Raw genomic sequence first — 25,205 nt, 5'->3', positions numbered from 1 at the left:
CTTTTCGCATTGACAAGCAGAAACAATTAGAGGCTTCCTGCTTCCTTATCCGTCTATCTCGGACAGTGTTGTCCAAAGTCGGGCATGTGGGCCATTTGCTGACCACAATTCATCATATTTGGCATATTTTGAAATAACATATTGTCATTATTATATTCTGATTTATTTAATATAATGTATTGATCATATTAGCACAATATAATCATTAATTATGATTTATAAAATGTATATATTATTTGCTGTTATTCGTGTGTTTATTTTTAGATTTAAATAATCACAGAAAACTGACTCGTAGATGACAAAATAAATACAAGGACTATGTTTAAGAAATAAAAATTATAATAAATCTACACTTGTTTCTTTTTTTTTAAAAACTTTCAAAAACAAACATTGTACCATGACCCCGACTTAAACAAGTTGAAAAACTTATTCGGGTGTTACCATTTTGTGCGGAATATGTAGATAGTACTTTATTGATTCCTTCAGGAGAGTAAACTGTACTGTTTCATATAATGTATTCTCGTCCTTTGCAATCTACTAATAAAAGTTTCAATCAATCAATCAATCAATCAATCAATCAATCAATCAATCAATCAAGCAGAAAAGTATTTGTTTATTGTTATTTGTTAATCTAATACAATTTGAGATTAAAAAAAAGGAAAACAATAGCAGATATCATTATGATCACAAGTTTGTCGCTTCACTGTATTGCAATTTTTTTTCTTAACAATTTTTTTTATAAAATGTTTGCCAAAATTAAGCATTTAGAAGCAAGAAAATGGCTCAATGAACAAAAAATATCAATACTAGAGTAGTATTCGCAAGTCGATGAAACTATGTATCCTAAAATCAGTACTATATATGCGTATATATATATATATATATATATATATATATATATATATATATATATATATATATATGTATATATATATATATATATATATATATATATATATATATATATATATATATATACACATATATATATGTATGTACCGGTATATATATATATATATATATTACAATTTTCATTTATTATTATTTTATTATTATCATTATTATTAATATCTATCTATCTATCCATCTATATATATATATATATATATATATATATATATATATATATATATATATATATATATATATATATATATATATATACTATATTGGATTAAAAGAGTTTAAAAGTGACTATGTGTGCATATTATTTCATGTTTATAGTGCTTTTGGAAATGTTAAAATTTTATTTTTATTATACGTAATATTATCTTACGATTGTAATAATTAGTCGAAATTGCAGATTAATATATGACTTAATTAATATATGTAGTATTTAGATAATATAAATAATGTGGATGACATATTTTGAAAAAATCAACAAAGATGGAAAATTTAATAACAACATTAATTTGAAATTATTTGATAGTGGTTTGTAAATAATACATTATGATTGCAGTTTAAAAGATCATATTGGACTGTAGAAGTAAAAAATACATTTAGTGTCCCCTATTTATGTATTTATTTATTTTTTCTTCTTCTATAACTAACAGTAGTGTATATAATTTACTCACACATTTGATTGGTTTAATGTGGTTTATGGACAAATAGTTGAAGAATGTCAAAATCAGTGAATTTTTTTCACAATATAAAAAAGTTTGGACGCCACTAATCATAGAGTCATCTGATTGGCTGATGGCCTTAATTGCTGACTGCAGGCACCTGTGTGAAAACCAATGAACACGTGAGGCTTCCTGTATAAAACTACCTCCCAGTTTGTATTAATCACCTCAGCTACAACATCATTGCGTGCTTTATTTGTGTGCTGACTTCAGAAATGAGTAAGTTGTATCCTGCACACTTCCTACAGTGTCTTGTTGCTTTCACTAATATTGTGTCTTCTCCTTCTCTTGTGTTGGCAGCAAAGAAAGTGCTCATCGTGTACGCCCACCAGAGCCCTGGCTCCTTCAATTGTGCGGCCAAAGATGTCGCCGAGAAGGCTTTGGCCGCTCAGGACTGCACGGTGCAAGTGTCTGATCTTTATGCCATGAAGTTTAAAGCCACTGCAACAGCTGAGGACATCAATGGTGAAATATCTATGTGCACTTATACCACACAACTTAAATGATGTGCTGTGAAAGACACACTAGCATATATTAAATGCAGATATCCTCTTGTGTTTTTAATGTGTACACATGATTAATGACAATTAGTCCTGCCTATGTCTCTACAAAATGGCGTCCATTAAGCAAAACATGTTGAACCAATGTTTTTCTTATTTTAAACATGTTTGTCAGTCACCTAAATGTTTACCAAAGTGAATCAGCGAAGTCCCTTTTGTATACAATTCCATCACTACTCTGGATGGACTATAGAACTGGTAGCCTTTGCCTCTACTGTGTAATCACCAATGTCCTGTTTTTTTTTTAGGTGCGGTCAAGAATCCTGAACACTTCTGTTATGCCGAGGACACCAAAGTGGCGTGGGAGGAAGGAAAACTATCGGCGGACATCGTTGAGGAGCAACGCAAACTCACAGAGGCTGATCTCGTCATCTTTCAGGTGTAGTGAGAACACCATCAGTAAGGTTTTAAAGGCTTACCATTGGGTAAACGGGCAGTTTTCTGGGGCCTTGATAATTCCAAGTGTCCCCTAGAAACCATGTTGATCTTGTATTTAAAGTAAAGCTGTCAACGTTAATTCACTTGATTGGTAAAAAAAATCACGTTACTGTTAAAGTGAAGATTCATCAGCATTAAGACGTGCACATTGTCATGCGGTCTGATCACGATGAGATGTGGCAAATTTCAAAACAGAACTTTAGATGAAACTGGGGTAACTTGTTGGTATTGCAGCGACAAACATTCTTGTCATCGGCACAGTCTAAAATACAACCTGAAAGCGAACCCTTGAGGATGGCGCAGGTAACATGAATGCTACATCGACGACCAGAGAACTGTACGCTGGTGGTTTACCTGTGTCAATGTTAACACAAGAACCTCAGTCAAGTTAAACCTTTGCTAAACAGCCACCGCATATAAACCACTAAACAACGAAGTCCTTCATAATACCTCAACAGGCACAATTGCAGCAAGGATAAATTAACTGTACTACACAAACAAGAGCGCCAAGTTGCAAATACTGGCTATATTTTTTTTCTTTCTGGAGAACATTGGACCAAAAAATGATCAATGTCCATAAGAGGTAAACAACCTCAACTGGCTAAACTAAATGCAGATTTAAATGGTTAAGTTTGAGTGTTTACTACTGTAGATTATTTTGATGTACATCCATATCTTGTTTGCTTTGTTGCAATTCTTACTATCCTGACAGTCACCAAGTTTTCAGAAAATCAATTACTTTCAGTTCAGTAAACTTTTTTAAATGTTCCTTGACATTTTGACTACTAAATTGCATTTGTAACCAAAAAGTATTTATGCAAGCAAACTCATTAATTGGTGTGATCTGATTTTAAAAAGTGACTGACAGCCCCAACTGAAATAGGTATTTATGCACAACCAACTTACTTGTATCTTGGGGATTTGCCATGATTACATTAGTGGATATGTCATACATGGAAGTGTAAAAATGCTCTTAACCAGCTCAGGTCACTACACAAGAGACAAAATGTGTGTCCAGCTTTTGGGGGAGCAGGAGTCCTCTCTGCTTTGGTACACCTGCCAATGACAACCTGAAGTGTTTTCATGCTTACAGTTCTTTTCTCATCTTTCACTTTTAAGCATGAGTGAAGATTGCACTACTGACCCGATAAGTGACAAATGATACAGTATTGTATATCTGGTGGATGGTTGAGCATGCTTCAGCCACATGCAGGATTATCACAAGTGAGGCAAATGCAGTGTTGCATACTGTAATCTGAAGAAGTGAGAAAGTCTCAGTTTAATTTGTTTTGTGACAATTTACTTACTTGTAGTATCTGACTTATGGCCCAGTAAGAATTCCACCGGGACATGAAGCAGAGAGCCTGGCTAAAGTGGTATTTTCTCGGTTAGACCTTGTACAGAAAGATTTACCCAACATATTAAGAAATATCTTTTTGTATACCGTATTTTTCGGACTAAAAGTTGCACCGGCCGAAAATGCATAATGAAGGGAAAAAACATGTCTCACTGGAGTGTTAGTCGCATTTTGGGGGGAAATTTATTTGATAAAACGTAACACCAAGAATAGACATTTCAAAGGTAATTTAAAATAAAGAATAGTGAACAGGCTGAATAAGTGTTATATGACTCATAAATAACCAACTGAGAACGTGCCTGGTATGTTAACGTAACATATTATGGTAAGAGTCATTCAAATAACTAACATATAGAACATGCTATACGTTTACCAAACAATCGGTCACTCCTAATCGCTAAATCCCATGAAATCTTATACATCTAGTCTCTTATGTGAATGAGCTAAATAATATTTGATATTTTACGGTAATGTGTTAATTTCACACATAAGTCGCTCCTGAGTATAAGTCGCACCCCCGGCCAAACTATGGAAAAAAAAAAACGACTTATAGTCCAAAAAATATGGTACATAAATTTTCAACCAGCATAAATGTCTTTGCAGCTTGCAGATTTCCCACAATTGTATTAATGTGCAATGACAAAAGCATATCTAGAACTACATTTAATTACAGAGTAACCACAATTTATGGCAACAGTGCATCCAATGAAGCGGTAAGTCTTTTAATCGTTAAATGTAGCATTGACTTAATCGGCCTAGTAGTTGACTACTAATACGTGTATAATAAAGCTATCAACCGGCTGCTTGTAATGCTATATTCTCCCATAATGTCAACACTTGTTTGAAATGCAGAGACAGACATTATGCTAGTAAAAAGCCTGTATACTTGAAGCTTTATGGACAAATTACAAACCTTTTGAGAAGCCTTATACAGTTCTGAAATTATCTATCTTCATCTAGTTGTGGGGCAAACTGGCTCGCACGTGTGCAACAATCTGCCGTTATAATTCAAAAGTAGGATGTAGTTCTAACTTTGTCAATAGACTAACTGTATCTACTGTAAGTGTGCAGCTTAAGAGTACAACATGACTGACAGGGTGGTGGTGAAGATGCAGGGGGTGTGTCCATGAGGAGGAACTTGGCACAAAATGTCACCTTTTTGAAGAGGCAGTCAAAAGAAGCTTGTTTATGGTCTATGCCAGGGGTCGGCAACCCAACATGTTGAAAGAGCCATATTGGACCAACTTAAAAAAATCTAGAGCTGCAAAAAGTTAAAAACCTTATGTAAGTGTTATAACGAAGGCAACACATTAAGTGTCTCAGTAAGTTAGATAACTAGAAATTACTGGCTTAAAACTGCCAAAGGTATAGATGTGTGCCCAAGTGAAAGGACAAGGCTGTCTTTTAATGGATTTATTACAAAATTTGCAAGCTGGGTAACGTTTGCTGAGATCTGGAACAACATGTCACACAATCAGAAATGCAGTGAATATTACATGCAAGTATAAATTAAATAGAGGACATAAAGGAAATTTAATGAACTCAAATATACCTACAAACGAGGCATAATGATGCAATATGTACACACAAGTAGCCTAAACATACTTGCCAACCTTGAGACCTCTGATTTCGGGGGGGGGGGCGTGGTTAAGAGGGGAGGAGTATATTTACAGCTAGAAATCACCAAGTCAAGTATTTCTCACACACACACACACACACACACACACACACACACACACACACACATATATATATATTACACACACACAGTATATATTTTATTATATATAAGAAATACTTGACGTTCAGTGTTCATTTATTTACACATATACACACACAACTCATCTACTCATTGTTAAGGGTTGAATTGTCCATCCTTGTTCTATTCTGTCACTATTTTTCTAACCATGCTGAACACCCTCTCTGATGATGCATTCCGCTTCGTCTCCTTGTGTGAGCAGTTGTGCATTGCACTTTCTAAAAACTGTACATGTTGTCACATATGCATGTACAGTAGAGGGCAGTATTGTCCTGTTTAAGAGTGTCACAACATTGCTGTTTACGGCAGACTAACTGCTTTACGGTAGACAAAACGTGACTGCTGTTATGTGTTGTTGCCGCGCTGGGAGGACATTAATAAAACTGCCTAACAATAAACCTGGAGGGGGCGTGGCCTCCAGTTCCGCCAGAATTTCGGGAGTTTTTCGGGAGAAAATTTGTCCCGGGAGGTTTTCGGGAGAGGCGCTGAATTTCGGGAGTCTCCCGGAAAATCCGGGAGGGTTGGCAAGTATGAGCCTAAATAGCATCTTGGCATGGATTATTAGCACTCCATGCAAGTCCATAACATCAAAGGTCACCTTTTGTGCATTCACTCACAGCATAAAATGTTTGGTGGACAAAATGAGACAAGAGTGGCTTAAAACGTCTTTCTGTGGCAGCGACGGAGAAAGTTGTACATGTAAACGGTGAGTTCAAAGACCACTGAAATTAGTAGGATAAAACTGTGCAGTCAGTGAAGCATAAACACAAACCTATTAAATAGTGGGCTTTCTAACAATTAGGAAGGTTTGTGTCATGTTTGTCCTTCTACAGAAACGTTTATTAAAACATATTTTTGATAAAGCTCCAGGGAGCCACTACAGTAGTGCTAAAGAGACGCATGTGGCTCGAGCGCCGTGGGTTGCTGATCTCGGTCTATGCAAAATGTGGACCAAAAAAAACACCATTACTTAAGTGTGTTGTCTAAATTCATGATTAAAACTTTAATGTTCCCATCAATTACAGTAATTGGGTGTAGTGGCACATTGTGTGGCTCGTCAAGTTTTATTACGCATCTAACATGGTACACAATGAATGGTAAAGTACCCTGTATTTAAGTTTTGAAGACTCAATGATAAATGTGTGCCTGGTTTTAACAAAGATGTCTTGACCTGACTAAATCCAATGCTTTCAGTTCCCCATGTACTGGTTCAGCCTTCCTGCTATCCTGAAGGGCTGGATGGACCGTGTGCTCACGCTTGGATACGCCTACTCTGATGACAAGCGATAGCCAGGGACTCTTCAAGGTGAGCTTAAACTTGAAGAAAATCAATTTTTAACTTGTGTCTTAAAAATAACCACTGTTCTTCAGACCAAGAAGGTTGTGCTGTCTTTCACCACTGGCTCCCATGAGTCCATGTTCAGTGCTGATGGCATCAATGGAGACATGAACGTCACCCTCTAGCCACTTCAGGTATGACACCAACATGTCGTGTTCAATGACCACCTAGAAACACTAAACATGTATATTTCTGCAGAATGGCATCCTGCACTACTGCGGCTTCCAAGTGCTGGCACCTCAGATCTTCTGGGCTCCGTCTCGCGTCTCCCAGGAGGAGCGCGCCGCCATGCTGGAGGCGTGGCGTGCACGACTTCAAGGTCTCCGGGATGAGGCCCCGCTAGCCTTCACTCCCATGGACTGTTTTGATGGTGACAAGGGCTTCCAGCTGAAGCCTGAGGTCCAGGAGAAACATGCATGCCAGGAGTTTGGCCTCACTGTAGGAACCCACCTGGGGAAACGTGTCCCACCCAACCAGATGAGGGCTGGAGTTTGAACTTTGATACCCTGTCTCTACTGAATAAAAGCAGCCTGCCTCTTTAAGATGACTCTGGAAATCTGTTCTGAATTATTGTAAATTGAAGCAATCGGTGCCTTCTGTTCAGATCCCAACACCAGGACCTAATTCTCTAAACCTTAGTACTTTGTTTTGGAATGTTTGCAATTGGAAACAACACATGTAGTTTGAGTGGGGTACGAGGCACCCTGCTACAGCATGTATGAAAATCTCTGCACATTTTAGTCACTTGATATATTGGTGCATATGCTCAGCAAAAACCAACTACAGCCCACTAGCATCTTTAATTTGGCCCGTGAGATGTCCTGAGTTCAATAAAGCATCGCAGAATGCTTTCATATTGATCTTATAATGAAAGGCTGTCCCTGAATGCTACAAATTGCTGCCATTATGTGGATGATGAGTAAATCAGATCAATGACTCTTGAATAGTTTGGAAAGAAGCACGGCATTTATGACACATTCCAAACCTTCCTTTGTCATGGTGCATAAAACGAATATAACATGATCACACGACCTACTTACTGAACTTTGTGTATATTAAAAATGTCTAAACACCATAAAATTCTAAATTGCACCCATTTAAATGTAAAACTCTCCACATTTTGTATGTGTGGCTGATTTTAGCTGCTGATATTTCTGATTACAAAACTCATGGAAGTAAACAAGATAGGAGTCTTACTTTCACATACTCTTAACATTCAATCACGGTGTATATTAGGGGATACGGCCCACCAGCGTCCAAAAGCAGGCCCGGGTGAAGTCTCAAGTTTAAAAAAAATATATATTTAAAATCTGTCCTTTCTAATCCCTTTTAAACCGCTTGTTACTCTCCGTGTCTCCTACCCGCTAAGGCAAATATTAAAAGATGCATTTTCCCATCGATAGTGATATCACCACGCTCTTTCAGTCTATTAGTGCGTGAGGAATATATATATATATATATATATATATATACATACAGGCCTGCCAAATTGTTTTAACCCTGGTGTATATACTTTACATGCAGTCTTTCGGTCTTTGGCCAAATTTTTTTTAGCCCAAGTATAAAAGTTTGGACATCCCTGCTCTACTTAATGCAATCTGTTTTCACAAGTTGGAAATGTAGGCTGATTTCCACTGACAAATGACAGTGCAGACTACAACTCAGTGTCATTTTTAGGCAGGGTGGCATGCTTAATTCCGGTCCCTATACACAGGACTCCTGAAGGCCCCCCCACCCTAAACCCAACTTTGCTGCCCATTCACATACTTTGTTTTTATGCACTGAAAAAAAAAGCTTTTAGAAAAATTAAAAGCACTTTAAAAATGAGATCTTTTTTTGTCAAAAAATTTAATATAAAGTGGCTACAATATGAATTTAAATATAGCTTGTCATGATTATAAATCTGTCAAGTTTCCCTTTATTTCTTAGTATAAAGTAAAGATCATCTGATACACAGGATTATTATCAGTGGATAATACAAATTATTATGATTATGTTATTAGTGCACCTCCTGGGGGTTAAAAGACCTTTAAAACCTAGTGATGCATCTGTTTGTAACGTTACTCGAGGGTCTTTGAACGCACCACAGTTATGGGCGATGAAACGCAAAATGGAAACTTGTACATAACGTTCTTCTTTCCTGCCCCAAATAAATGTATTATATTTCTATTTATCCACCATCACCCCATCCTTTGATGACTTTAGGGCGTCTGCGTCGCATGAAGTGTTCAAAGTTCCAGGTGGAACAAACCATTTCGGATTTCTGATAGGGCGTGTAGTCTTAGTCATTCTTCATTTGCTTCAAGCAACAAATAATTTAACTTTCATGGCTATATTAATTTCATTTTACAATTTATGTCGCCTTTTTTTATAACTTACATTTTTAAACAGCAGAAAATCTTCAAACTTGACAAAAGCCCAGTGGTAGGGGGGCCCGGTGCCTCATCCCTACTTACCCCCCCACATCCAGGCCCCTCTTTGTAGGTTGCAAACGAGATAAAGAGAGACTGGAAAAGTCACAGAGAATTAAAAGACAAAAAAAGACATGGTGTGAATTTTGCCGAATAGACCCTCGTTAAAGAACAAGTTGTGCAACACGGAACATTTGAATACCCACAATCAAAAGTTTAGAGATGGTCAAATTAAACTTCACTGCAAAAGGTTCATTTTTATTAAGTGGCCAATTGTCAGTAATTCATTGTGAATTATTTAATTATCTATATCAGTTCTTGTCATACACGATGTAGTGCAACATTTATATTCAAAACTTGATCATATAATTTACCACATGAACACAATTTTCATGAAAATATGCCTGAACACATCCAGCTAGCATCTCCAAAAGTGCTTTGTGATGTAAAAAAAAAAAAATCACAAATGTATTGGTCTCTATTTTACGTATGTATGTATTATATGTAACACTATTTTATATCATTTACATGTACATACACATTTTATTGGTTTAAGCACAAATAGTTCAAGGATACCAAAATAATTAAGTTTTTCAGTATGCGGCCCCGGGTTGAAAAAGTTTGGACACCCCTAATCATAGAGAGGGGGTCAGCAACCCGCAACTCTTTAGCGCCGCCCTAGTGGCTCAATGGACCTCTTTCAGAGATGTGTGAAAATGGAAAAAAAAAATATTGTTTTAAAATATTTTCTGTATAAGGACAAACATGACACAAACCTTCCTAATTGTTATAAATCCCACTGTTTATATTAAACATGCTTCACTGATGAGAGTATTTGGCAAGCACCGTTTTGTCCTACTAATTTCATCGATCCTTGAACTCATCGTAGTTTGTTTAAATGTACAACTTTCTCCGATGCTGCCACAGAAGACGTGTTTTATGCCACTCTTTTTTTGTCTCATTTTGTCCACCAAACGTTTTATGCTGTGCGTGAATGCACAAAGATGAGCTTTGTTGATATTATTGATTTGCTGGAGTGCTTATCAGGCATATTTGGTCAGTGCATGACTGCAAGCTAATTGACGCTAACATGCTATTTAGGGCTAGCTGTATGTTCATATTGCATCATTATGCCTCGTTTGTATTTATATTTGAGCTCATTTAATTTCCTTTACTTATGTCCTCTGTGTATTTAATTTATATTTGCATGTCTCATGATAAATTATCTGTATGTAATATAGGCTGCATTTCTCATAGTTGTTTGTGTGCCATGTTGTTCCAGACCACTGCAAACGTTACCCAATTTGCAAAGATTGTAATAAATCCATTAGAAGTTTCCTTAAACTTGGACACACACATTTATACCTTTGGCCATTCCAAGACAGTAATTTTAAGAAGTTATCTCATCCTGTAAGAAGCCTCCACTTTACTAATGATTTCTAATGTTGCAAAAATGTGTAGATTAAACATTTAAATTTCTGTCGACAAACATTTGCGTCAGCCTTTGATAGTAGGCTAATATAGTTAATATAGACACATACATCATGTGTTGTCTTCAGTATAACACTTATTATTTAAGGCTCTTAATTTTTTGTGACTCCAGACAGATTTTTTGGGAGGTATTTTTGGACCAATGTGGCTCTTTCAACATTTTGGGTTGCCGACCCCTGTCATAGAGTCATCTGATTGGCTGATGGCCTTAATTGCTGACTGCATGCACCTGTGTGACAACCAATGAAACGCATGTTTTCTGTATAAAAGTACCTCATAGTTTGTGATCCTCACCTCAGCTACAACATCGTTCTGTGCTTTATTTGTGTGCTGACTTCAGAAATGAGTAAGTTGTATCCTGCAAACCTCCCACTGTCTTGTTGCTTGCACTAATGTTGTGTCTTCTCCTTTTCTTGTGTTGGCAGCAAAGAAAGTGCTCATTGTGTACGCCCACCAGAGCCCTGGCTCCTTCAATTGTGCGGCCAAAGATGTCGCCGAGAAGGCTTTGGCTGCTCAGGACTGCACGGTGCAAGTGTCTGATCTTTATGCCATGAAGTTTAAAGCCACTGCAACAGCTGAGGACATCAATGGTGAAACATCTATGTGCACTTATACCACACTGTGCTTTCTGCCCGAGTGCAGCTGGGATAGTCTTCCCCCACCCTGAAAGGGCTGCGTGGTACAAAATGGACGGATGGGCTAAATGTGGTGTCCCCAATGGAATGGGTTTAAAAGTCTATGGATGACATGGACTACCATGTCATCCATATAATAGAAAAAAATAGTCTATCTTGTGTTCCTACAATTTAAGCAAAACATGTTTCCAATTGGCAGCAGGGTGGTAGAGGGTTAGTGCAGGGGTCGGCAACCAGCGGCTCTAGAGCCGCATGCGGCTCTTTAGCGCCGCCCTAGTGGCTCTCTGGAGCTTTTTGAAAAGTGGAAAAAGAAAAAAAAAAAAATCTATTTTAATATAGTTTCTGTAGGACAAACATGACACAAGCCTCTCTAATTGTTACAAAGCACACTGTTTATATTAAACATGCTTCACTGATAAGAGTATTTGGCGAGCGCTGTTTTGTCCTACTAATTTTGGCAATCTTTGAACTCACCGTAGGTGTAGTTTGTTTACATGTATAACTTTCTAGGATGTGTTTAATGCCACTTCTTTTTCTGTCTCATTTTGTCCACAAAACTAACGTTGTGCATGAAAGGTGAGTTTTGTTGTTGTTTACTTGTGTGGAGTGCTAATTGATGCTAACATGCTATTTAGGCTAGCTATATGTACATATTGCATCATTATGCCTCATTTGTAGCTATATTCGAGGTCATTTAGTTTCCTTTAAGTCCTCTTAATTCAATTTATATCTCATGACACACTATCTGTATGTAATATGGCTTTTAATTTTTTGCGGCTCCAGACAGATTTGTTTTTGTATTTTTGGTCCAATATGGCTCTTTCAACATTTTGGGTCGCCGACCCCTGGGTTAGTGCATCTGCCTCACAATACGAAAGTCCTGAGTAGTCTTGGGTTCAATCCCGGCCTCGGGATCTTTCTGTGTGGCGTTTGCATGTCCTCCCCCATGACTGCGTGGGTTCCCTCCGGGTACTCCGGCTTCCTCCCACCTCCAAAGACATGCACCTGGGGATAAGTTGATTGGCAACACTAAATTGGCCCTAGTGTGTGAATGTTTTCTGTCTATCTGTGTTGGCCCTGCGATGAGGTGGCGACTTGTCCAGGGTGTACCCCGCCTTCTGCCCGATTGTAGCTGAGATAGGCTCCAGCGACCCCAAAGGGAATAAGCGGTAGAAATTGATGGATGGATGTTTCCAATTTACACCTCATAGTTTACGCGCATGTGCTTGTCAGTCACCTAAACATGTGCACCAAGTGATTTAGCTAAGTTTATTTATACTCTAATTCTGCAATTCAATCACTACTGTGTATTGCCTGTAGAAATGTTGAATGAAGTAAAACTGTAGTTTAATTACAATGTCGTTTTAGGTGCGGTCAAGAATCCTGAACACTTCTGTTATGCTGAGGAGACCAAAGTGGCGTGGGAGGAAGGAAAACTGTCGGCCGACATCGTAGAGGAGCAACGTAAACTCACCGAGGCTGATCTCGTCATCTTTCAGGTGTAGTTTGAAGGCCATTAGTAATGTTTTAACATGAAGTCTTGACTAAATCCGACGTTTTCAGTTCCCCATGTACTGGTTCAGCCTTCCTGCTATCCTGAAGGGCTGGATGGACCGTGTGCTCACACTTGGATACGCCTACTCTGATGACAAGCGATACAGCCAGGGACTCTTCAAGGTGAGCTTAAACTTGAAGAAAAGCAACAATTTGTAACGCATGTTGTAAAAATAACCACTGTTCTTCAGACCAAGAAGGTTGTGCTGTCTTTCACCACTGGCTCCCATGAGTCCATGTTCAGTGCTGATGGCATCAATGGAGACATGAACGTCACCCTCTGGCCACTTCAGGTATGACACCAACATGTCGTGTTCAATGACCACCTAGAAACACTAAACATGTATATTTCTGCAGAATGGCATCCTGCACTACTGCGGCTTCCAAGTGCTGGCACCTCAGATCTTCTGGGCTCCGTCTCGCGTCTCCCAGGAGGAGCGCGCAGCCATGCTGGAGGTGTGGCGTGCACGACTTCAAGGTCTCCGGGATGAGGCACCGCTAGCCTTCACTCCCATGGACTGTTTTGATGGTGACAAGGGCTTCCAGCTGAAGCCTGAGGTCCAGGAGAAACATGCATGCCAGGAGTTTGGCCTCACTGTAGGAACCCACCTGGGGAAACGTGTCCCACCCAACCAGATGAGGGCTGGAGTTTGAACTTTGATACCCTGTCTCTACTGAATAAAAGCAGCCTGCCTCTTTAAGATGACTCTGGAAGTCTCTACTAAATTATTGCAATTTGGAGTTATTGGTGCCTTCTGTTCAGATCCCTACACCCGGACCTAATTCTGTGCAATGCAATTGGAAATGCATGTTTTAGTCACTTTATATATTAGTGCTAATGTTAGGATATTTACAGCAAAAACAACCTTAAACTTACTGCATCAGGTTTACTTTTGTTGGAAATTAAGTCATTGTAGGCTGAACTGAAGATTTCTTCTGGAAAGTTACTGCATGATATACTCTAGCCATGCAAATTACAATTATATTTAGGCAGGGTGTAATTTTATTTCTGGGGTCCCATAAACAACTCTTGAAAGCCTCCCACCCTAAACTCATATTTGCTGCCACACACAAATTTCCATGCAATTAAAATAACTAGCACTTTAAAACATGCGCAAACCTGAATTAGGACTTTGGCTTTCAAACATGGTATTTCAAAAAAAATTTTTTTTTATAAACTGCTAATAAAATATAGTGGTCTGAATATGAAGTCAAAACTTGTCAATACTCAAGTTTAGGAGCCTATCCCAACTGCACTCTGGACAAGTCACCACCTCATTTTAGGGCCAACACAGACAACATTCACACACGAGGGCCCATTTAGTCAGCCTATCCCCAGGTGCATGTACATATTTAAATAGGAACTCTATAAACTTGACAAAAGCCCAGCGGTATGGGGGACCTGGTACCACACCCTTACTTACCCCCTCATGTCAACGGCCCTGTTTGTAGGTTGCAACAGAGCTAAAGAGACTGGAAATCCATCCATTTTCTACTACTTGACCCTTTTAAGGTCACGGGGTGTGCTGAATGTCACAGCAAATTAAAAGAAAAATACATTTTGAAGTTAGAGAGCAAGTTGTGCAACATTGAACATTTGAATATCCACGATCAACAGTTTAGAGATGGTCTAATTAAAGTTCACCTAAAAAAAGTTCATTTTAATCAATTAGCCAGTTGTCAGTAATTCAATGTTGATTATTGTATTATATATGTTGTCATACAGTATATAATAAAAACTTGATCATATAATTTACCATATGATCACAATTTTCATGAAAATATGCCTGAACACCCAGCCTTCCCTGAAAGTAAAATAAAATCTAGAGAGCGTCTCCAAAAGTGCTTTTGTGATGTAAAGAAAAGTAAAAAGAAAAAAAAGTATTGACCTCTATTTTATGTATCTAGTTACCAGTATTATGTATCATTTACTGGGGGTGTCAACATTAATTTTTTTTACAAATTAATAGCAATTATTCTTTGTATCAATTCCTAATCGATTAAATAAACAAAAATTGAATAAAAAAAATAAAAAAATAAAGAAATATAAAGAAATATATATATATATTTTTTTTTTTAAATCGATATATGTATTTTTTTTTTTTTTTGTCCAGCCACTTGGGCAAATCATATTATTGATGTAGATGCCCATATCTGCTGTGCAATGTGGGATACTTCTCTTGTTGCCTTATTCATATTTGACTTTATTAAATGTTTGGGTAGAATTTTATTAAACAAAACCAGTTTTCTTTGAAGTAATATTGAAATTAATCAGAGCTGTTTATCTGTTGCATGGAGGGATGTAGTTAATCATAGAACTGGCACCAAGTGTTATTAAAATAGTATTGATTTTGAACTGGGAATCGTTTTGAATCGCTACTTCCAAGAATCGAATGGAATCATGGGGTGCCTAAAGATTCACAGCCCTATAATTTACATAGACTTTTGATTGGTTTATGAATAAATAGCTCAAAGATATCAAAATAATTTCATTTTTTCAGTATGTGGCCCCCAGGTGGAAAAAGTTTGGACACCCCAATCATAGAGTAATCTGATTGGCCAATGGCCTTATTTGCTAATTGCAGGCACCTGTGTGACAACCAATGAACTAATGAGGCTGTTTGGTATAAAGTTACCTCCCAGTTTGTTCCTCAACTCACCACAGCCCCAACATCGTTGTGTACTTTGTGTGCTGACTTCAGAAATGAGTAAGTTGTTTGTGTCACGTCTTGTCGCTACTTACAACCTTCCTACTGCGTCTTCTCCCTTTCTTGTGTTGACAGCATCAAAGGTGCTCATCGTGTACGCCCACTAGTGATGGGTTGATGAGGCCTCATGAAGCGTTTCGACACATTGCAAAACTGTATTGATACTGTGTCGATACTGTGTCACTAAATACTGACATCTGCTGGACATTAAAAATCCCTACAGGCAACCTATGGACCGATTCAACTGACACTGATTTTATGCCCTAGTTACTAGGGCATAAAATCAGGGGTCACCAACCTTTTTGAAACCAACAACTACTTCTTGGGTACTGATTAATGCGAAGGGCTACCAGTTTGATACACACTTAAATAAATAAATATATTGTCATTTGTAAGTTACACAAGAATAGCTAAATAAATAAATTTATATATATAAAAAAAATGGGTATTTCTGTCTGTCATTCCGTCGTACATTTTTTTTTCCTTTTACGGAAGGTTTTTTGTAGAGAATAAATGATGAAAAAAGCACTTAATTGAACGGTTTAAAAGAGGAGAAAACAAGAAAAAATTTAAAATAAAATTTTGAAACATATTTGATCTTTATCATTCAAAATTCAACCGACAAAAAGAAGAGAAAAACTAGCTTATTTGAATCTTTTTGAAAAAATTAAAAAAAGAATTTATGGAACATCATTAGTAATTTTTCCTGATTAAGATGAATTTTAGAATTTTGATGACATGTTTTAAATTGGTTAAAATCCAATCTGCACTTTGTTAGAATATTTAACGAATTGGACCAAGCTATATTTCTAACAAAGACAAATCAGTATTTCTTCTAGATTTTCCAGAACAAAATTTTTAAAAGAAATTCAAAATACTTTGAAATAAGATTTAAATTTGATTCTACAGATTTTCTAGATTTGCCAGAATAATTTTTTTGAATTTTAATCATAGTAAGTTTGAAGAAATATTTCACAAATATTCTTCGTCGAAAAAATAGAAGCTAAAATATTTATTATTCTTTACAATAAAAAATAAATTTTTTTAACTTGAACATTGATTTAAATTGTCAGGAAAGAAGAGGAAGAAATTTAAAAGGTAAAAAGGTATATTTGTTTAAAAATCCTAAAATCATTTTTAAGGTTATATTTTTTCTCTAAAATTGTATTTCTAAAAGTAATAAGAAGCAAAGTAAAAAATAAATGAATTTATTTAAACAAGTGAAGACCCATCCATCCATCCATTTTCTACCGCTTATTCCAAGTGAAGACCAAGTCTTTAAAATATTTTCTTGGATTTTCAAATTCTATTTGAGTTTTGTCTCTTTTAGAATTAAAAATGTCGAGCAAAGCGAGACCAGCTTGCTAGTAAATAAATACAATTTAAAAAATAGAGGCAGCTCACTGGTAAGTGCTGCTCTTTGAGCTATTTTTAGAACAGGCCAGCGGGCGACTGATCTGGTCCTTACGGGCTACCTGGTGACCGCGGGCACCGCGTTGGTGACCCCTGCCCTAGTATATACAATAATATAAACCAAGTCATTGTATTTGATTTAGGATTATTTCATATCTTCATTTAAATAAAAATATAGTTTTATCTTTTTTAGATACAGTCAATAAATAATGTGAACATGTATCATAACATGGAAATCTAAGAGAACGTGTTGTGGATGATTGTGGACTGGGAATTTTTTTAATTTAAGTTTTTTACACATTTTTATTTAAAAAAAAAAAAACGTATTACATTTTAGACGATTTCTCTTAGTTATTATTTCTCCGGCTGTTGAAAAGACCCGCTCACAGGGCACAGAGGAGGCGTCAGTGCGACACAGTTCGCGTATCGGTCACGTGACCAAAACAGCTCATGATCGGTCACGTGACTTTCTAAAAGCGATACGCGCACCGACACAGGGTTTCGCTCTATGAGCTCGACGCATGCGCCGATGCATCGGTGTTGCCGGACCCATCACTAACGCCCACCAGAGCCCTGGCTCCTTCAATTGTGCGGCCAAAGATGTCACCGAGAAGGCTTTGACCGCTCAGGGCTGCACGGTGCAAGTGTCTGATCTTTATGCCATGAAGTTTAAAGCCACTGCAACAGCTGAGGACATCAATGGTGAAACATCTATGTGCACTTATACCACACAACTTAAGAGACTTAGACTTCCATTTATTGTCATTCAAATTTGAACTCTACAGTACCGATAAGAACAACTTTTTGTTGCATTTGCTCGTTGTAGTGCAAGATAAAAGAGCAATAAGGTGCAGATATAAATAGTTGACTGTACGGATAAATATATTGCACTTTTTCATATGCATCCACGTTTATGGATGTATGTTATATTGTCTTTATATTCCAGCGAGTTGATCTGTTTTGGGGGTAATTGAGGGATTATGATGCGTTCAAGAGTCTTATGGCTTGAGAGAAGAAGCTGTTACAGAACCTGCTACAGGGGCTGCAGAACCTCTTTCCAGAGTCCAGCAGTGAAAACAGTCCTTGGCGTGGGTGGGAGGAGTCTCTACAGATTTTCTGAGCCCTGGTCAGGCAGCGGCTTTTGCGATTTCCCAGACAGGAGGAAGAGGAGTCCTGATTATCTTTTCCGCCGTTCTCTCCAATCTCTGCAGAGACTTCCAGTCTGAGGCACTTAAATAATAATTGTGTTGCCCCCAATGGGTTTGACCTTATTTTCATTCATACAAATTATCAAATCCTACAAAGATGACTGCCATTAAGCAAAACATGTTAACATTACTTTTTTTTTTTTTTCTTGTTACGCATGTGTTCTAAGACTGGTGTACCAAAGTGATTCAGCTAAGTCTAAATATAAACTAATTCTGGAATTTTGTCACTACTCTGCATTGACCATAAAATGTTGAATAAGGTAGAAATGGTATAGTCTCCCTTTTTGCCTCTTGTAATCAGTAAAGTTGTGTTTTAGGTGCGGTCAAGAATCCTGAACACTTCTGTTATGCTGAGGAGACCAAAGTGGCGTGGGAGGAAGGAAAACTGTCAGATGACCTCGTAGAGGAGCAACGTAAACTCACTGAGGCTGATCTCGTCATCTTTCAGGTATAGTTTGAAGTGCCATCAGTAATGTTTTAATATTTAGTCTTGACTAAATTCAATGCTTTCAGTTCCCCATGTACTGGTTCAGCCTTCCTGCTATCCTGAAGGGCTGGATGGACCGTGTGCTCACACTTGGATACGCCTACTCTGATGACAAGCGATACAGCCAGGGACTCTTCAAGGTGAGCTTAAACTTGAAGAAAAGCAACAATTTTTAACTTATGGTGTAAAAACCACTGTTCTTTAGACCAAGAAGGTTGTGCTGTCTTTCACCACAGGCTCCCATGAGTCCATGTTCAGTGCTGATGGCATCAATGGAGACATGAACGTCACCCTCTGGCCACTTCAGGTATGACACCAACATGTCGTGTTCAATGACCACCTAGAAACACTAAACATGTATATTTCTGCAGAATGGCATCCTGCACTACTGTGGCTTCCAAGTGCTGGCACCTCAGATCTTCTGGGCTCCGTCTCGCGTCTCCCAGGAGGAGCGTGCTGCCATGCTGGAGGCGTGGCGTGTACGACTTCAAGGTCTCCGGGATGAGGCCCCGCTAGCCTTCACTCCCATGGACTGTTTTGATGGCGACAAGGGCTTCCAGCTGAAGCCTGAGGTCCAGGAGAAACATGCATGCCAGGAGTTTGGCCTCACTGTAGGAACCCACCTGGGAAAACGTGTGCCACCCAACCAGATGAGGGCTGGTGTTTGAACTTTGATACCCTGTCTCTACTGAATAAAAGCAGCCTGCCTCTTTAAGATGACTCTGGAAATCTGTACTGAATTATTGTCAATTGAATCTATTGGTGCTTTTTGTTCAGATCCCAACACCAGGGCCTAATTCTCTAAGCCTTAGTACTTTTGTTTTGGAACTTTTGCGCAATTGGAACCACAACTAGCACTTTTAAACATGCACAAACCTGGATTTTGACTTTTAAACATGGGATTTTCTTTAAAAAAAAAAAAACTGCCAATAAAATAAAGTGGTCCGAATATGAATTCAGATAAAACTTGTCAATATTCACTTGATCACGTTTTGGACCCTATCCCAGCTGCACTCTGGACAAGTCACCACCTCATTTTAGGGCCAACACATACAACATTCACACATGAGGGCCCATTTAGTGTTGCTAATCAGCCTGTCCACAAGTGTGTACAATTTTAAAGAGAAACTCTTCAAACTTGACAAAAGCCCAGCGGTAGGGGGGCCTGGTACCACATCCCTACTTACCCCCCCACGTCAACGCCCCTGTTTGTAGGTTACAACAGAGATAAAGAGACTGGAAATCCATTCATCCATTTTTTTACTGCTTGTCCCTTTTGAGGTTGCTGGAGATGTCACAGAAAATTAAAGACATTTTGTAAATTTTGCCACTTAGACCCTCGTTAGAGAACAAGTTGTGCAACGAACATTTGAATATCCAAGATCAAATGCTTAGAGATGGTCTAAAATTCACCTAAAAAAGGTTCATTTTTATTAGGTGGCCAGTTGTCAGTAATTCAATGTTGATTGTATTTATATATGTTGTCATACAGTATATAATGAAAACATAAACTTGATCATATACATACATATATGTATATATTTTTTATTAGTCCTGTCCAGACACTTGGGTAAATTGTATGTTGATGTAGATGCCCATATTTGCTGAGCAACGTGTGATACTTCTCTTGCTGCCTTATTCATATTTGACTTTATTAAATGTTTGGGTAGAATTTTATTAAACAAAACCAGTTTTCTTTGAGGTAATACTGAAAAAAATCAGAGCTGATTATCTATTTCATGGAGGAATGTAGTTAATCATAGAACTGGCACCAAGTGTTATAACAGTATTGATTTAGAACTGGGAATCGTTTTAAATCGAGAATCGATTCGGAAACCAATCATTACATCCAAGAATCGAATGGAATCATGGGGTGCCCAAAGATTCACAGCCCTATAATTTACATACACTTTTGATTGGTTTATGAACAAATAGCTCAAAGATATCAAAATAATTTCATTTTTCAGTATGTGACCCCAGGTGGAAAAAGTTTGGACACCCCAATCAGAGTAATCTGATTGGCCAATGGTCTTATTTGCTAATTGCAGGCACCTGTGTGACAACCAATGAACTAATGAGGCTGTTTGGTATAAAGTTACCTCCCAGTTTGTTCCTCAACTCACCACAGCCCCAACATCGTTGTGTACTTTGTGTGCTGACTTCAGAAATGAGTAAGATGTTTGTGTCACGTCTTGTTGCTACTTACAACCTTCCTACTGCGTCTTCTCCCTTTCTTGTGTTGACAGCATCAAAAGTGCTCATCGTGTACGCTAGTGATGGGTTGATGAGGCCTCATGAAGCGTTTCGACACATTGCAAAACTGTATTGATACTGTGTCGATACTGTGTCACTAAATACTGACATCTGCTGGACATTAAAAATCCCTACAGGCAACCTATGGACCGACTCAACTGACACTGATTTTATGACCTAGTACAGTGGTTCTCAAATGGGGGTACGCGTACCCCTGGGGGTACTTGAAGGTATGCCAAGGGGTACGTGAGATTTTAAAAAAATATTCTAAAAATAGCAACAATTAAAAAATCCTTTATAAATATATTTATTGAATAAGACTTCAACAAAATATGAATGTAGGTTCATAAACTCAGTGAAGCACAAGCTCAGGTTTGTCACTAAAATGTCTGTCAAAAAGAACTGTGAAAAGAAATGCAACAATGCAATATTCAGTGTTGACAGCTAGATTTTTTGTGGACATGTTCCATAAATATTGATGTTAAAGATTTTTATTTTTTTTTGTGAAGAAATGTTTAGAATTACGTTCATGAATCCAGATGGCTCTCTAATACAATCCCCAAAGCGGGCACTTGAAGTTGATGATTACTTCTATGTGTAGAAATCTTTATTTATAATTGAATCACTTGTTTATTTTTCAACAAGTTTTTAGTTATTTTTATATCTTTTTTTACAAATAGTTCAAGAAAGACCACTACAAATGAGCAATATTTTGCACTGTTATACAATTTAATAAATCAGAAACTGATGACATAGTGCTGTATTTTACTTCTTTATCTTTTTTTTTTTCAACCAAAAATGCTTTGCTCTGATTAGGGGGTACTTGAATTAAAAAAAATCACAGAGGGTACATTGCTGAAAAAAGGTTGAGAACCACTGACCTAGTATATACAATAATATAAACCAAGTCATTGTATTTCATTTAGGATTATTTCATAAATTCATTTGAATAAAAATATATTTTTTGTCTTTTTTAGATACAGTCAATAAATAATGTGAACATGTATCATAACATGGAAATCTAAGAGAACGTGTTGTGAATGAGGATGCTTGTGGACCTGGAAATTATTTTTTTTTTTACACATTTTTATTTTTTTTAAAAAACAGTTTTTCCAACGTATTCAATTTTAGACGCTTTCTCTTCTTAGTTATTATTTCTCCGGCTGTAGAAAAGACCCGCTCATAGGGCACAGAGGAGGCGTCAGTGCGACACAGTTCGCGTATCGGTCACGTGACCAAAACAGCTCATGATCGGTCACGTGACTTTCTAAAAGCGGTACGCGCACCGACACAGGGTTTCGTTCTATGAGCTCGACGCATGCGCCGATGCATCGGTGTTGCCGGACCCATCACTAGTTGACAGCATCAAAGGTGCTCATCGTGTACGCCCACCAGAGCCCTGGCTCCTTCAATTGTGCGGCCAAAGATGTCGCCGAGAAGGCTTTGACCGCTCAGGGCTGCACGGTGCAAGTGTTTGATCTTCATGCCATGAAGTTTAAAGCCACTGCAACAACTGAGGACATCAATGGTGAAACATCTTTGTGCACTTATGCCACACAACTTAAGAGACTTAAACTTCCATTTATTGTCATTCAGATTTGAACTCTACAGTGCAGATGAGAGAATTTTGTTGCATTAGCTCGTTGTAATGCAGGATACAAGGGCAATGAGGTGCAGATATAAATAAATATATTGCACTTTTTCATATGCATCCACGTTTATGGATGTATGTTATATTGTCTTTATATTCCAGCGAGTTTCTGTTTTAGGGGGAATTGAGGGATTATGATGCGTTCAAAAGTCTTATGGCTTGAGGGAATAAGCTGTTGCAGAACCTGGAGGTTCTGCTACAGAGGCTGCAGAACCTCTTTCCAGAGTCCAGCAGTGAAAACAGTCCTTGGTGGGGGTGGGAGGAGTCTCTACAGATTTTCTGAGCCCTGGTCAGGCAGTGGCTTTTTGTGATTTCCCGGACAGGAGGAAGAGGAGTCCTGATGATCTTTTTCACTGTCCTCACCACTCTCTGCAGAGACTTCCAGTCTGAGGCACTTAAATGATATTAGTGTTGCCCCCAATGGGTTTGACCTTATTTTCACTCATACAAATGATCAAATCTTACAAAGATGGCTGCCATTAAGCAAAACATTTTAACACTTACTTTTTTTTTTCTTCTTACGCACGTGTGCTTGTCGGTCACCTGGTGTACCAAAGTGATTCAGCTAAGTGTAAATATAAACTAATTCTGGAATTTTGTCACTACATTGACCATACAAATGTTGAATAAGGTAGAAATGGTATGGTCTCCCTTTGCCTCTTCTTGTAATCAGTAATGTGTTTTAGGTGAGGTCAAGAATCCTGAACACTTCTGTTATGCTGAGGAGACCAAAGTGGCGTGGGAGGAAGAAAAACTCTCGGAGGACCTCGTAGAGGAGCAACGTAAACTCACCGAGGCTGATCTCGTCATCTTTCAGGTGTAGTTTGAAGGCAATCAGTGACATGTTAACAAGTGTCTGTTAACCTGACTAAATCCAATGCTTTCAGTTCCCCATGTACTGGTTCAGCCTTCCTGCTATCCTGAAGGGCTGGATGGACCGTGTGCTCACACTTGGATACGCCTACTCTGATGACAAGCGATACAGCCAGGGACTCTTCAAGGTGAGCTTAAACTTGAAGAAAAACCATTTTTAACTTATGTTGTAAAAATAACCACTGTTCTTTAGACCAAGAAGGTAGTGCTGTCTTTCACCACTGGCTCCCATGAGTCCATGTTCAGTGCTGATGGCATCAATGGAGACATGAACGTCACCCTCTGGCCACTTCAGGTATGACACCAACATGTCGTTCTATGACCACCTAGAAACATTAAACCTGTATTTCTGCAGAATGGCATCCTGCACTACTGTGGCTTCCAAGTGCTGGCACCTCAGATCTTCTGGGCTCCGTCTCGCGTCTCCCAGGAGGAGCGCGCCGCCATGCTGGAGGCATGGCGTGCACGACTTCAAGGTCTCCGGGATGAGGCCCCGCTAGCCTTCACTCCCATGGACTGTTTTGATGGCGACAAGGGCTTCCAGCTGAAGCCTGAGGTCCAGGAGAAACATGCATGCCAGGAGTTTGGCCTCACTGTAGGAACCCACCTGGGGAAACGTGTGCCACCCAACCAGATGAGGGCTGGAGTTTGAACTTTGATACCCTGTCTCTACTGAATAAAAGCAGCCTGCCTCTTTAAGATGACTCTGGAAATATGTACTGAATTATTGTAAATTGAAGCTATTGGTGCCTTCTGTTCAGATCCCAACACCAGGGCCTAATTCTCTAAACCTTAGTACTTTTGTTTTGGAACTTTTGTGCAATTGGAAACACAACTAGCACTTTAAAACATGCACAAACCTGGATTTTTACTCTTAAACATGGGATTTATTTTTCTTTTTTAAAACTGCCAATAAAATAAAGTGCTCTGAATTTGAATTTAGATACAACTTGTCAATATTCACTTGATCAAGTTCTGGAGCATATCCCAGCTGCACACTGGACGAGTCACCAGCTCATTTTAGTGCCAACCCAGACAACATTCACACACGAGGGCCCACGTAGTGTTGCCAATCAGCCTATCCACAGGTGCGTGTATATATTTAAATAGGAACTCTATAAACTTGACAAAAGCCCAGCGGTAGGGGGCCAGGTACCTGTTTGTAGGTTGCAAAAGAGCGACTAAAAATCCATCCGTTTTCTACCGCTTGTCCCTTTTAAGGTCGCGGGGGGTGCTCGAGATGTCACAGAAAATTAAGAGATTTTGAACATTTTGCCATTTAGACCCTTAGCAAGTTGTGCAAAAATTAACATTTGAATATCCATGATCAACAGTTTAGAGATGGCCAAATTAAAGTTAACCTAAAAAAGGTTCATTTTTATCAATTAGGCAGTTGTCAGTAATTCAATGTTTATTGTATTATCTATATATGTTATCATACAGTAT

General features: G+C 38.2%; 3 protein-coding genes and 1 pseudogene across 3 annotated transcripts; all 4 read left to right on the top strand.

The window, feature by feature from the left end:
* The first annotated feature begins 1,786 nt into the window (after nt 1–1,786).
* LOC133613205 (ribosyldihydronicotinamide dehydrogenase [quinone]-like) lies at nt 1,787–7,626 on the top strand (annotated as a pseudogene).
* A 3,607-nt stretch (nt 7,627–11,233) lies between these two features.
* LOC133613179 (ribosyldihydronicotinamide dehydrogenase [quinone]-like) lies at nt 11,234–13,872 on the top strand. The gene is made up of 6 exons (XM_061970575.2): nt 11,234–11,323; nt 11,403–11,567; nt 12,981–13,111; nt 13,176–13,289; nt 13,358–13,459; nt 13,524–13,872. Exons 1-6 carry the CDS (start codon nt 11,320–11,322, stop codon nt 13,818–13,820), a joined length of 813 nt encoding a protein of 270 aa, XP_061826559.1. The 5' UTR covers nt 11,234–11,319; the 3' UTR covers nt 13,821–13,872.
* Nucleotides 13,873–17,808: 3,936 nt separating this feature from the next.
* On the top strand, nt 17,809–19,697 carry LOC133613978 (ribosyldihydronicotinamide dehydrogenase [quinone]-like). Its single transcript, XM_061971910.2, has 5 exons — nt 17,809–17,989; nt 18,813–18,943; nt 19,009–19,122; nt 19,188–19,289; nt 19,354–19,697. The coding sequence occupies exons 1-5, from the start codon at nt 17,809–17,811 to the stop codon at nt 19,648–19,650; spliced, it is 825 nt and encodes a 274-aa protein (XP_061827894.2). The 3' UTR covers nt 19,651–19,697.
* A 1,403-nt stretch (nt 19,698–21,100) lies between these two features.
* On the top strand, nt 21,101–24,458 carry LOC133613180 (NAD(P)H dehydrogenase [quinone] 1-like). Its single transcript, XM_061970576.1, has 5 exons — nt 21,101–21,153; nt 23,573–23,703; nt 23,774–23,887; nt 23,953–24,054; nt 24,115–24,458. Exons 1-5 carry the CDS (start codon nt 21,150–21,152, stop codon nt 24,409–24,411), a joined length of 648 nt encoding a protein of 215 aa, XP_061826560.1. The 5' UTR covers nt 21,101–21,149; the 3' UTR covers nt 24,412–24,458.
* Nucleotides 24,459–25,205: the final 747 nt, after the last annotated feature.

Source organism: Nerophis lumbriciformis, linkage group LG13, assembly GCF_033978685.3.
Source record: "Nerophis lumbriciformis linkage group LG13, RoL_Nlum_v2.1, whole genome shotgun sequence".
NCBI lineage: Eukaryota > Metazoa > Chordata > Actinopteri > Syngnathiformes > Syngnathidae > Nerophis > Nerophis lumbriciformis.
Note: the sequence above shows the minus strand (reverse complement) of the source record. Positions and strands in the feature narration are given on the sequence as shown.